Below are 12,845 nucleotides of genomic sequence, written 5' to 3'. Positions count from 1 at the left end.
CTAGATATGTGGAATTCTAATGAACTCAGTACATGGCAAACAGCTGGGACTTTATTAACAAAGAGTGACACAGAGTGGTTGACTGGGTAATGGTGAGACAATCTGAATGATGCTATCTGTCATTCCATTTGGTTTGTAGAGTGAAAGTTAGGCCAGAAGGAGAAGAATAAAATGAAAAATGTATGTTCCAGGAGAGCAAATTATGGCTGAATACAAGAAGCATTCAGTGGAGCTGAATGGGTTTGAGGAGTTAAGGGGATGGTCACAGAGGGGAAATAGAAAATTGTTCAAAATCAAATTCATGTGCACCAAAATGTAATACAAGGCATTTGGCCATAAATAGTGAGAGTTAAAAAAGGCCAGTCTGAATTAATATGAATGTGAAAAAAAGTAATCAAGGATGAGAGAGCTATATACAAGTTATAAAATATCATTTGTAGTGGAGGATTAGGATATTATAGAACAAAGCGACATGCATGTAAAATATTCTAGGAAAATTGAAGGCAGATAATAAAAGGAAGATTGCAGAAGATGTGACAATAAATAATAGGACAGTTCTCAAATACATGTCATCAGAAATGCCATCCTGGATTAGACCATTGGTCCATCAAGACCTGGTATAGCCACCAATCAACTGTAATGGCTGCCCCATATAATTTACCAAACAGTTCTGAATCTGAGGCACAGTCTGTAGCAGAAGCATAACTTGCATAGAAATGAGGAGTCTGTGTTATTTTATTAGTTGGGGTAAAAAGGTGGATGCTTTTATTCACCTCAACCCTTTTTAATTTAAATTAGCTTTCAAGTAATTGCTGCGAGACAGGTCAGTATAATAGATCAAAATCATTCATGAATTTCATTTCAAGGACAAATTTGTACATTTGTGCTGTAAGTACCATAACTTGGTAAATTTCTTGGATTTTAATGCCATTTCTGTGCAGTAACAAGTAAGTATTCTCTTTTCCTGTGCAGATTCAGGGACTGGGCAAGATCCAGCACAATAAGTAAGGATTCACACACAGCCAGCTTGGACAAGACTCAAGTCTCATTAGTTTCCCTTGGCTAGATTATTGTAGTGCTTGTTCATAACGGCGAGTAGAGTTTTCATAGCTAGAGCTGGATAAAATGTAAGCTTGCTTGAGGTCACATTGATCTTCCAGCCCTTCACTAGGAAATGGAGAGCAGATGATGCCCTGTTGCATTGCCTGTCCCTTCTGGGCAATCACATTCCTATATAAATAGCTTATGTTCCTCCATGAAGTAGTTTCTGCACTCAATTTAAGAAATGCTTGCAAGAAATAGTTAGCTATTGTATAGTAAATGTAGGCACGTTATCAATAGGGATATTTTGAATTTGAAAATAAAAATGAATGTATTTAGATGGGGATTTTTTTTCTGACGAGTGCTTTGTGAGGCCTGCGATTGAGTTCATCTCCATCCTGATCTGTTGTGATTCATTAAAACTATAAATCATGTAGGTAGACATAGTCAAAACTGAATTGAGCACTTGAAAATGTTATATACAAAAGATATCAAGCAAAATGGACAAAAGAGTAATCTTCTTCCTTATTCTCTTTTTCTTTCTTCTTCCACTTAATTAATGTATTGATTTAAAATTCTTCTGACTTACTGAAACAGGCAATGTCTTCTTCAGAAACACCTCAGGGGAAGTAACAAGTAAAGAGTGCTGTGTATACTGCACTCTGTCATCAGGAAATCAATTACATAATAGTGAAACCAGTAGAAGTACACCCCCAAAGTATCCGTTAATAGGTTTTCAGCAACATTGTTTAAACAAAATTCTAAGAATGCTCTTATCCTGAATCCCTTTGTGTGCTGATCCACACAACTAGAATGTCCAAGAACCAAAAATGAAGCCTTCCAATTTCCATTTAATGGAAGAGGAAATAAAATGTAATTGTGTACTTGAGCAGAGCGTGTCATTTCCAGTACATCTGATCAATAATTCATTGATTGCCTTTTGCCTGAGGAAGGATTTGCAAGTGGATTCAGCCAGGGGGAATATCTCCTGGTGAAGTCTTGTCATGTCCATTAATTATACTTTTTCCTGAATTTGGATCACTAGGCGACCAAGGTGACAGCAGATGGTAAGCAAACCAGCCAGGATGCTGAGAGAACTAATGAGAGAGCGAAGTCTCTTGGACACTTCATCAAGGACACGCTGCAGGCAGCAGAAGGTATTGGAAAAAGAAAACTATAGTAGTTGCTCCTCGTGGAAGTGGAAGGGTAATAGAGAAAAAGAAAAGAGAGAGAGCGTGTTAGCTGGTAGACATCCTGTGATTTAAGAGTCAGGCTAAGAAACTCCAGCCAACTACCTGCAGACTTCTGTAATTGACAGCGTGCAGTTCTTAACAACAGTTAGTGGATTGGTAATTATGAGCACAGAGTAGCAAGAAATTGGATGTGTTCCTTCAGGAATGTTCCAGTTCTTGAAAATCAGCTGTTATGATTACATAAAAAATGGGTGCCTTCTGCTTAGCTGTTGTGTTTTTCCAAGGCAGTTAAACAATTTTTTTTCGTGCAACAACAAAAAAAAAAGGCTTCATATAATTTTATCATTTAATTTGGTGTATAGAGGCTACATCTTAATTTCTCAGAATGACTTAAAAATACATTACTACTCGCTGCTAATGAACATCTGCTGCTTGAAATTTGCAAGAGTCTTAGCCATGAAGAGTGGCATTGAGCCAGTTCTCCCCCTAAGAACTTGGTTCTCTATACCTACAATTGCAGTTGAGAATCAAGAGCAAAAAGATAACAGCCATTTTTGAGAAGCAAAACCTAAATACTGTATAATCTGTAAAATATGAGAAAGGTAAACGCGAAAAGACATGGCTTCTTAAAATTGCCTATAGTTTAATTTGAGACTGCGTTCTGCGTGAGTCGTACTTAAAGTAGAATATAGATATGCAATTTAAAAAAACAATAATTTGTGCTACCAGAATGTGCTGTAGATTAATTTTATATTGTCTGTGTCTACACTACCTCCCTACGTCGAAGGGAGGATGGTAAGTAGGGTGTTGGGAGTTTATTAATGAAGTTGCCCAGGTACTTCAAAGTACCAGCAGGTGAGCCATGGCTAGAAGCAAGCCAGCACTTCAGAGTTTCACACTTTGAAGTTGCCGCAGGGGGGAAATGTGCTTAATGAAGTACTGCACGTGCACCACAGCACTTCATTAATGAACTCCCAACACCCTACTCACCATCCTCCCTTCGAAGTAGGGAGGTAGTGTAGAAACAGCCATTGACTTTCATATGATAGATCCCAATATGCTCCACCTGGTTGCAGTTATCAGTTATTTAATGTATCTTTTGATCTTGCAACACTAATTTAAAACAAGTAAGTGTTTTAACAGACTGCAAGTTTTCACTGTGGATTTAAATAGAATCAGGCAGAGCTTCGTGCCCTCAAAGTGGGCAAGGAAGTGTCTTTTATTGCCCCAACTACTGTTGGTGAAAGAGACAAGCTTTTCTCTCTCACCAGAAAAAGTTGGTCCAATAAGAGGCATTTCTTCACCCACCCTACGTACCTAATGTCCTGGTGCCAACTGGGCTGCAACAGTGCAGACTCCTTGCTCTCAGACAGATGTGAGTTTTAAGGCTGACAAGCCACAGTTGTTGGTCCACATAGTTTGCGTCCACTGTTTGGAACCATCAGAGAAGGTGCTTGTGGGCAGGTTTCCAGGAACAACTGGTACCACAGAATTAAAACAAAAAAGCAGTCAAGTAGCACTTTAAAGACTAACAAAAATTATTTTGTTAGTCTTTAAAGTGCTACTTGACTGCTTTTTTGTTTTGATAGTATATAGACTAACATGGCTCCTTCCTCTGTTACAGAATTAAAAGATTTTGCAGGGGCTGAAGCAAGCCCACATAATATTCTAGAAGTAGAAAGAGTGATTTTAAAATCCAGATGCTTGACCAGCAGACAAGTCAGCATTATAAGTCATTGCTTCTTTACCAGCCAATCAACATCCAAGGTTAACTAACATTGTGGATCACACTTAAGGGCAAGTTTTGCCCACAAGTACACCTTTGCAAACATGACAGATGTTAGGTACTAAGGCCAGGATCCACAGAAGCACTTAAGTGTTGCAACACTACACTTCAAAATAGCTACATTTTATTCACCACAGAAATTGCAGGACCCTTACCATACAAACCCAGAGTTAGACACCTAGGCTTCCCATGTAATTAAGGAACAGAAATAGGTGCCTTAGAACATGCTCCAGAAAAGCCAGCATTTTAGGGATGGAGCAGCCTAAGCTAGCTAATGGGAGATATTGATGACAGGGTGTAACATAAATCCCACCCACCGTAGAAATAGGCACCTGAAATCCAGACTGGCAGGCTACGTCTACACGAGAGGAGTTTCCTGGCAAAAGCTGGGCTTGTGTTGGGAAAAACTGCAGAGCGTCTACAAAGCAAAATGCACTTTGTTGACAGTTTGTCGACAAAACCCAGCACATCTGCCGGCAGCCTTATGGCTCTCTCGGCGCTGTTCTGTCAACAGAACAGCTGTGTAGACACTCCAGGGCCCTTTCGCCAACTAACTGGTCTTCTGGTTTACGGGGCAGCCTTGTTTGCAGAACTTCCAGTCAGCTGTTCTGTCGAGAGAGGACCGGGCAGTCTGTCTGCTCTCTCTCAAAAGAGTGGATTGCACAGTCAATCTGCTTTACGTGTAGACGCAATCTGTCAACAGAAGTTTTGCCGGGACATCCCATCTGACAGTCACTTCTGTTGGCTGAAGCATCTCATGTAGATGTAACTGAAGAGGTTCCAGTCTCTGCTTTTGAACTTCTGTCCTGGAGTTGGGCAGCTTAAGAACTCAGATTGTTTCTTGTGAGACTGATTGATGTGCCTGCCTCATGCTACACAAAACTGCCGGAAGTGGCGGAAGAATGCTTGGAAAGACTTCAGGCCAGAGACAATGGACGTGAGTGACTTTTTACCCTGGTGGACAGCCTGTCCATCCGAGAGATGTGAGAGCCGCTTTAAGTCCTCTCTCCCCATTGAGCAGCAGTGCACATGCCTGGCAACAGAAGCTGAGGCTCCAAGGGAAGTAATACTGCAAAAACATAGGCACCAAGCATGTTTAGGCACTTAAAGTGTTAGGCAGAAGGGAAGTTTTGTGGATCTCAGTGAAGCCTGAGTCTGGCTAGGCTAGGCTAGGTGCCTAAGTACATCACTGAAGCTGAGCCTATATGTCTGATCTCATGAAGTTCTCAGAGCCTTGAAGAGTTCTAATTGACTACTGAGGAGCTATCGATAGCTTTTCTCTAAGTGGAACATTGCATTATAGCAGGGTGTCCTTGTAATAAAAACATTCATATGAACAACACAGGCAGAGGATAATAACTAGGAATAAAATAATGCAATGATGCTATTAAGCCAATATACACTTTTGCATACATAGGACAAGATAATTCAGGAGGTGTTTTGTTTTCTTTCATAGTTTTTATCCATCCTGCTGACAAGATGTCACATTTGTGCCTTAAAAGATATTTCCATTTCTATGTGTTGATGAATATAAAGAAAGTGCATGAACTGGCATTTATACAAAGACTAGCAGGGGCAGGGGCACCAGAAGACCCTCCCATCATCTTGCATGAGAACAGAATGTTTGTCAGATAATTCAAAAATATTTAATTCATCAAATATAGGCTCGCGTATGAAAAATATGTATGCTGACTAATGCAATATTTTTGTTGTGGTGGTGATAACTGTACAATATATGCCTTTTGCTGTTTATCTTTATTTTATCTGCACTATGTTCACTAACCCACTTCCACTGGACTACTTCTTGCTTTCCAAGCCTCTGAATAGTTGTGCATAGCCATCTTTAAAAACCATGACAAAATCTGCCATCAAAATGTTTTCCTTTTTTTATCTCAGAGTTTGAATTTCTCCAAAATACACTTACTGGAGATCATAGATAGGAAATATCCAGCCCTGGATCAGTAGTATCATTGTAGTCCTGTAACTTGCAGCTCAACATGACTAAAAAGTACTGATTGCCTTCTTTATGGCAGAATGAATGACATTTGCTTTTAACCCTTGTAGATGTGAGATCTGACTTATCTCCAGTATTTTCTATTACAGATAAATCTGAGTGCATTCTAAAATTATCTATTTCTTTCCATGAAGTAAATTAAAATAGGGTAGTGGTCCCAATCCTTGGAGGCCCCAATCGTATTTTAAAATAATAGTCTTCACAGGGAATAAGCACCCAGTAGCATAGCAAAGCCCTTGCCCCCTCTGTTGCCCAACATTACTCAAACTTAACTAGCCAGAAACTTAAAACAACTAAGTATATACAATACCATCCCAAAACACCATCCACTACCCAGACTCCAGTCCTGCCCTACAGACCTAGCAAATGAAGAGTCTTTGCCCCAAAGTTCACATAATTGGTGACAGCTGTAATTCCTACTTAAAGTTATGTGGTTGGATTAATAGTAACTAAGGGACTGGTCCTACACTGGGCTCTGTGAGGGCATTCCCCTATACCTGTACGGAGTATCATTCAAGTCAATGAAGTGTCACAGAAGGATCTGCCCACATAGCAGGGTACTTTGCAGGATCTGGGTGTAAGGAACAGAGAATCACAAAGAGAGTTACATCTATATAAATTCTCTAATGAATTGTGAAATGGCTTTTGTTGTTGCTTTTTTGTTAAAGATATAGAATAAAAATTTCAACCAGTTTCAACAGAGGCCTGGTCTGCACTAAGAGATTAGGTTGAATTTAGGTGAATTAGGTTGATTTCTAAGCAATCAGTCCACAATAAAGGGTCCATTCCTCCAATTTTAAGGACTCCTAAGGTCACCTTTTGTACTCCTGCTTTTCACAAGGAGTAACGTGAAAATCAACCTTGCATAGTCAACCTTAGGGTAGTGCAGATGGAGCATTGTGAAACGTGACATTCTTGGCCTCCTGGAGGTGTCCCACAGTGCCCCGGTGTGACCATTCTGGCTACCATTTTCAACTCTGCTGCTCTCCAGGTGTTTAGGAAACAGCCCGGCAAAGTTTGAATTTCACTTTCTGTTTGGCCAGCATGGTGAGCGAAGCAGGCAGCACAGCCTTAGCAGCACATCTGGCCATGAATTCTCAGGGCCACAGATGAGTTCAAGCATAGAATGTGCAGGAGTTACAGGATTTTGTTGTGTGGGGGCTGTTGTGCTGGCAGAGCTATGAAGCAGCAAAAGAAATGCAGACATCTATGCCAAGGCATGGTGGAAGAAGGATACACTAGGGATGCCCAGCAGTGCTGTGTGAAAATAAGAGAGCTCAGGGAGGCGAACCAGAAGACAAAGGAAGCAAACAGACGTTCTGGGTCATCGCCACGGGCATGCTGCTTATATGAGCAACTGCATGGCAAGATAGGGATGTGCGTTCCATCTTATCATCCCACCACAGTTAGGGAACCCCATCCTGCAAAAACCATCTGTTAAGTCCTGCACATGTTCCAAAATCACTGCCTTTCATAGCAGAAGAGTGTTGATTGCCTTGGCTACCTGAATGACAGCAGCCCCCACTGTAAATTTGCCCACTCTGAATTGATTGCCTAGTGACTGGTTGCTGTCTGGGGTTACCACCTTCCACAGGGCTATTGCCACTTGATTCTGAGCTATCAAAGCAGGTCTCATTTTGGTATTGCAGCACTTCATGGCAGGGTAAAGCAATTTTCAAAGTTCCATGAAAGTGGCCTTATGCATACGAAACTTTTGTAGCCACTGCTGATTGTCCCATACATGCAGAGCAATGTGGTGCCACCAGTCTGAGCTTGTTTCCTGGCACCAGAACTGGTGTTTCACTGTGTAAAAAGCATCAAGTATAACCAGCATCTCCCCATTCGTCCTCTCTAGTGTTCCACATTTGTGTATGGCAGTGTCCTCCTCAAGGTCTTCATCGCTCTGACAGTTGTTTAGGCTTTGCACATACCACAGCACAATGCGTGAGGTGCTTATAAAATTTGCCACAACAGTTTGAAGCTGGATGAGTTCCATGCTAGCTTTGCAATGGTGACTGCAGGTGTATGAAAAAGGGTGTGCAAATAGTTTTTGCGGTTGCTTTCCAAGGGGAGGAAATGGAGAGAAGTGCACTATGGGAGACTGATGACACAGACACAGAATCACTAACAGCACTTTTTAGTCTCATCAAACACTGGGAACTTAACCCATAATGCAACTGGGCAGCAGGAACTGTAGCATAGGTACCCACAGTGCATTGCTGACGAAGTCAAAGCTGCCCACCCTAACAGCGACACACTCCATCAACTTCACGTGCCCATGTGGACATGCACCCTTGACTTTACAAAATGGTGTACCACAAAATCGATCTTGCCCTAATTCTTAGCGTAGATTTACCCAGAGATTGAGGTATGCCTGTACTGCAATCCCAGATGTCACTGCAGCAGTTGGCACACCCAGGCTAACTTTCATCAAGCTATCTCAAACAACAATAGCAGTGAAGCTGCAGCAGCATGGACTAGTACATACCCAAGGTCCTTGGCAGGCTTGTACTGCCTGTGCTACGGCAGCTTCACTACTCTTGTTAATTTTAGATAACAGCTGGCTAGGGTAAGTTTGTCCATATTACAACCACACTTCTGAAAATGGGGCTGTGTGATTCTAAGTCACAGGGGTGCATTAGAAAATTTTACTCATAGTATTTTCTGAATATATCAAGGAATGTTATGTCAGAAATACTTTATCAGTACTAGAATGAGATGTCCTGCATCCTGGTTTTAGCATTTATGAGTAATTCCATCATCTTGAACACATGCCCATAATAAACTTCCATACAATCTGCAATTTGTCACTTTTTTTTCTCCTTTCTCCCCATCTGTGTGTCTGTGTTTAAACATACAAGCTTATGCTATCTCACCAGTGCTTGCTTGCTCTTTATTTTCACCAGGGATCTTCATCATTTGTTCTTCTTATTATTTGTAAATTTCAGTTTTAAACACAAAACATCTGCAAAGTCCGTAAGCTCCTCCACAACTCATTTACATTCCAATTTTTCATTCCATGTCTTGCTCCACACCCTCATTCCCAGCTTAAAATCCCACATTATCACTTCCAGGTTTTGGTATGTATATTCTTTATATATTACTCCAGATATAAAGCCACCTCATTCTAATTATGGTGCCTGAAAATGAAATACAAGAAAGGGTTTGATGGGACATACAACATTTTCTCATTGGTTACTGATCACTGGATTAATTGCCCTTTGTGTTTCCCAACAACAATATCCATTGCAAATTGCATTTCCCTTGGTGATGGTGATGATATGTGAATTCTGAAAGTCTCTGTGTCACTTTTATTTACTTAACTCTCTATGGCTGTGTCTACACGTGCCCCAAACTTCGAAATGGCCATTTGCATGGCCATTTCGAAATTTACTAATGAAGCGCTGAAATGCATATTCAGCGCTTCATTAGCACGCGGGCGGCAGCAGCGCTTCGAAATTGACGCGCCTTGCCGCCGCGCGGCGCATCCAGACGGGGCTCCTTTTCGAAAGGAAGCCACCTACTTCGAAGTCCCCTTATTCCCATGAGCTCATGGGAATAAGAGGACTTCGAAGTAGGCGGGGCCCTTTCGAAAAGGAGCCCCATCTGGACGCGCCACGCGGCGGCAAGGCACATCAATTTCGAAGCGCTGCTGCCGCCCGCATGCTAATGAAGCGCTGAATATGCATTTCAGCGCTTCATTAGTAAACTTCGAAATTCGAAGTTTGGGGCACGTGTAGACGTAGCCTATATGTCTTTTGCTCCCCTCTGCAGCTGTAAATAAAAAAGCTGTACAACTGAATGAGACACTGAGAATCCCAGACAAGACTCTGGAGAAAAGTCTTCAGGCTCTGCAGAGTGATATTGATAGAATGATGGGAGAATTGAGGAGAAGAAAGTTGAATGTGCAAGAAGAGGCAGCCCAAGATGAATTAGAGTAAGTAGAATTTCAAACTTCAGGCTCCTGACCTCATTAAATTGACTCTGATTAATGTGATTGCTATCCGTTCCTGTGGGATTTTATAACTCAAGGTCCCAGAAACATGAGGGAGAAGGCTCCTAATAGTTCATGTATATTTTGTAGTCTTTGAATTCCTGAAAATACTAATGTTTTTGTAAACTTTTCCACCAGCAGAGGCATTCATAAGGATACTGTGACAAAGTCAGTCTTGTTCCTGGGTTTCTGGCCTCTATTCACTCCACTGGTCCCACTTAAGCACCCTGTTGCCCTCACTGGGGTGAGGGGTGGTTGGGGGGGGAACCTGCCCCCGCCCACTCGTGCCAGGTTCCGGCCCAGGGACCATATGTGGCTGCTAGTGAGAAGAGCTGACTCCCTTAGCCCTTGGTGCAGCAGATTTTCTGCCTGGGCCACTTCCCCAGACGATACCCCCTCCTCCTTACCTTCTCCAGGCTGCAGCAGTAGCGAGTCACCCCTCTTGATCTGCTGCAGTCCTCACGCTCCCTCTGTGGTTTCTGGTGTTCCTGATGCTCTCCTCTGCTCTCAAACCTGCTCTCTCCCACTGCTCTGGTCTTCTCACCTCTCTTACTCTCTCCCTGCCCTTCCCACTGTGAAGGGCTTTTAAGACCTCTTATTAGACCAGTCATGGAGTCAGCTGGTCCCAAGTAGGCTAAGCCATCTCCCACCCAGCTGCCTGTGATTGCCCTGCTGGTGTCCACAGGCCCTTCTGTTTCTTTGGGCTCTCTCTGAGGAGTCCCTCTGCCCTGGCCTTGCCACAGAGGCTGTGGCCACACTTGGCCAAAACTTCGAAATGGCCATGCAAATGGCCATTTCGGAGATTACTAATGGAGCGCTGAATTGAATATTCAGCGCTTCATTAGCATTAGGATGCTTCCGGCCGCGGCACTTCGAAAGCGCTGCTTTCAAAAGTGCGCGGCTCGGCACAGCTACACAGGGGTCCTTTTCGAAAGGACCCCGCACCTTTTGAAATCCCCTTATTCCCCTCCACTGAGAGGAATAAGGGGATTTCAAAAGGAGCGGGGTCCTTTCAAAAAGGATCCCCGTGTAGCTGCGCCAAGCCCCACGCTTTCGAAAGCAGTGCTTTCGAAGCACCGCAGCTGGAAGTGTCCTAATGCTAATGAGGCGCTGAATATTCAATTCAGCGCCTCATTAGTAATCTTCGAAATGGCCATTTGCATGGCCATTTCGAAGTTTTGGCCAAGTGTGGCCACAGCCAGAATGTTTTGCCATATATGAATTGTTCTAGCCCAAAAGGACTTTTGCTATTGACCTCAACAGCAGAGTTGAACTTTTTAGCATTACCATCAAAAAAGTTTGCCTGGAAGCTCCCTAATCTGTTTTTCTGGATGTATTAAATCATTCTATAAGGGAAAGAGAGAAAACGGTTATCCTTAATATTATATATTTATACTTTTTAAAATTCATAACTTTCAGAAAAGAAGATTCTTTGAATCATTTCCATTTTGAAGGGGACTGCAACCCTTTGCACTGCTTTGAAATAATTAATCATGTTCACTCTTTGTCAAATGATTTTGAAAAGTCACTGTGTTGGTTAGTTTTCAGGATTTTGGCAAAGGATACAAATGACTAGAATCTCCCTCTGCTCTGTGTTTGCCATGACATGCTAAGGGAGGAAGATGAATGTTTTAATTGTTCACTTTAGAGTTGTCTTCTTACTCCTATACTCAACAGAACTTTGCTTGCAACCGTTGCTTTTCCCTCTTCTAATTTCAGTGTTCAAATTAGAATTCAGGTCTGTGATCCTATTACTCCCAATCCACCCAAAGGACATGTTACTGAACATAATTTAAAACTGTGTTCTACATGTTCCCACCAAAAACCCCAACTAAATTTAATAGTTTTACTAAAGTTAATATTAAACATGTAAATAATACACTGGTTAGATGAGTGTCTGTATATCTGGACATAGTGTGTAGATTATCTTCAAATACAAAGTTTGTTTTAAAAGTCATAAGATATGCATATGTAATGCTAACAGACCCTACTTGCCAGCACCAGGGACAGAACCTGTGATCAGAGGGTTGAAAGCCCTGCACTCTACTACATGAGCTAAAGGCTTCATGCTGCTTAGTTTGGGTTGTAAGGCAGGGACTTCACTCACCCCAAATGAGGTCTCAGTGACACTGGCTACTACATATGTAATCATCAATAATGCAAATTTAAGTAAATAAATGAACTATGTAGTTTAGATATTAGCATCTTACTGTGTGGGTACATTGGTCATGAAAAGTTATACACAGAGTTGATTGCAGACAGCAGATATATCAATGAGTGAAGACTGACCTTCAGTAATTGATAATTTAGGGTAGACTGTTAGAAAATACAGTCCATCAGAAAAGTATTTGAGTTACTTTCCCAACTGCCCTTCTCATCAGCACTTTGGTTCATCCCTCCTGGTATTGCTGATGTCTGGTGATGTGTTGTAGGCCGATGTCCCTTGACCACCTTACAATACCATGAGTTATCTCATCAGCAAAGTTTAGCATTGTCTGACTCCACATTCTTTCACCACCATCTCATTACTGAGTCTCATTCATCCAAGGCTCCAGTGATCAGCACATGAGTTTGAGATTGGTAACCCCTAGGGTAACATCCCTTCATTCACATTAATTTGTCGCAATGGGATTTTTTGGCAAATGGAGTGATTCACAAAAAATTACCATAGCAAAAATAACAATATAAAAAAGACTTCCCTGGAGACACTTTCCTAAATAAGGACTCAGGGTGAATTTAAAATCCAAAGGAAAAAACCTAATATCAACTTGTCTTTTTGCTTTACTAGGTGTGTGTCTACGGTAGGAACTATCTTTG

General features: G+C 41.8%; 1 protein-coding gene across 4 annotated transcripts in view; it reads left to right on the top strand.

Moving 5' to 3' along the window:
• LAMA2 (laminin subunit alpha 2) overlaps positions 1-12,845 on the top strand; it is a 588,677-nt gene that overhangs the window by 442,105 nt on the left and 133,727 nt on the right. For all 4 annotated transcript variants that reach the window (XM_074990592.1, XM_074990590.1, XM_074990591.1 and 1 more), the window contains 2 exons: positions 2,087-2,198; positions 9,809-9,971. In XM_074990592.1, the coding sequence (XP_074846693.1) occupies positions 2,087-2,198; positions 9,809-9,971 (275 nt within the window). The remainder of the gene's footprint in view (positions 1-2,086; positions 2,199-9,808; positions 9,972-12,845) is intronic.

This window comes from Carettochelys insculpta, chromosome 3, assembly GCF_033958435.1.
Source record: "Carettochelys insculpta isolate YL-2023 chromosome 3, ASM3395843v1, whole genome shotgun sequence".
NCBI classification, from domain to species: domain Eukaryota; kingdom Metazoa; phylum Chordata; order Testudines; family Carettochelyidae; genus Carettochelys; species Carettochelys insculpta.
The sequence above is the reverse complement of the archived record's forward strand: the minus strand, read 5'-3'. Positions and strand labels throughout refer to the sequence as shown.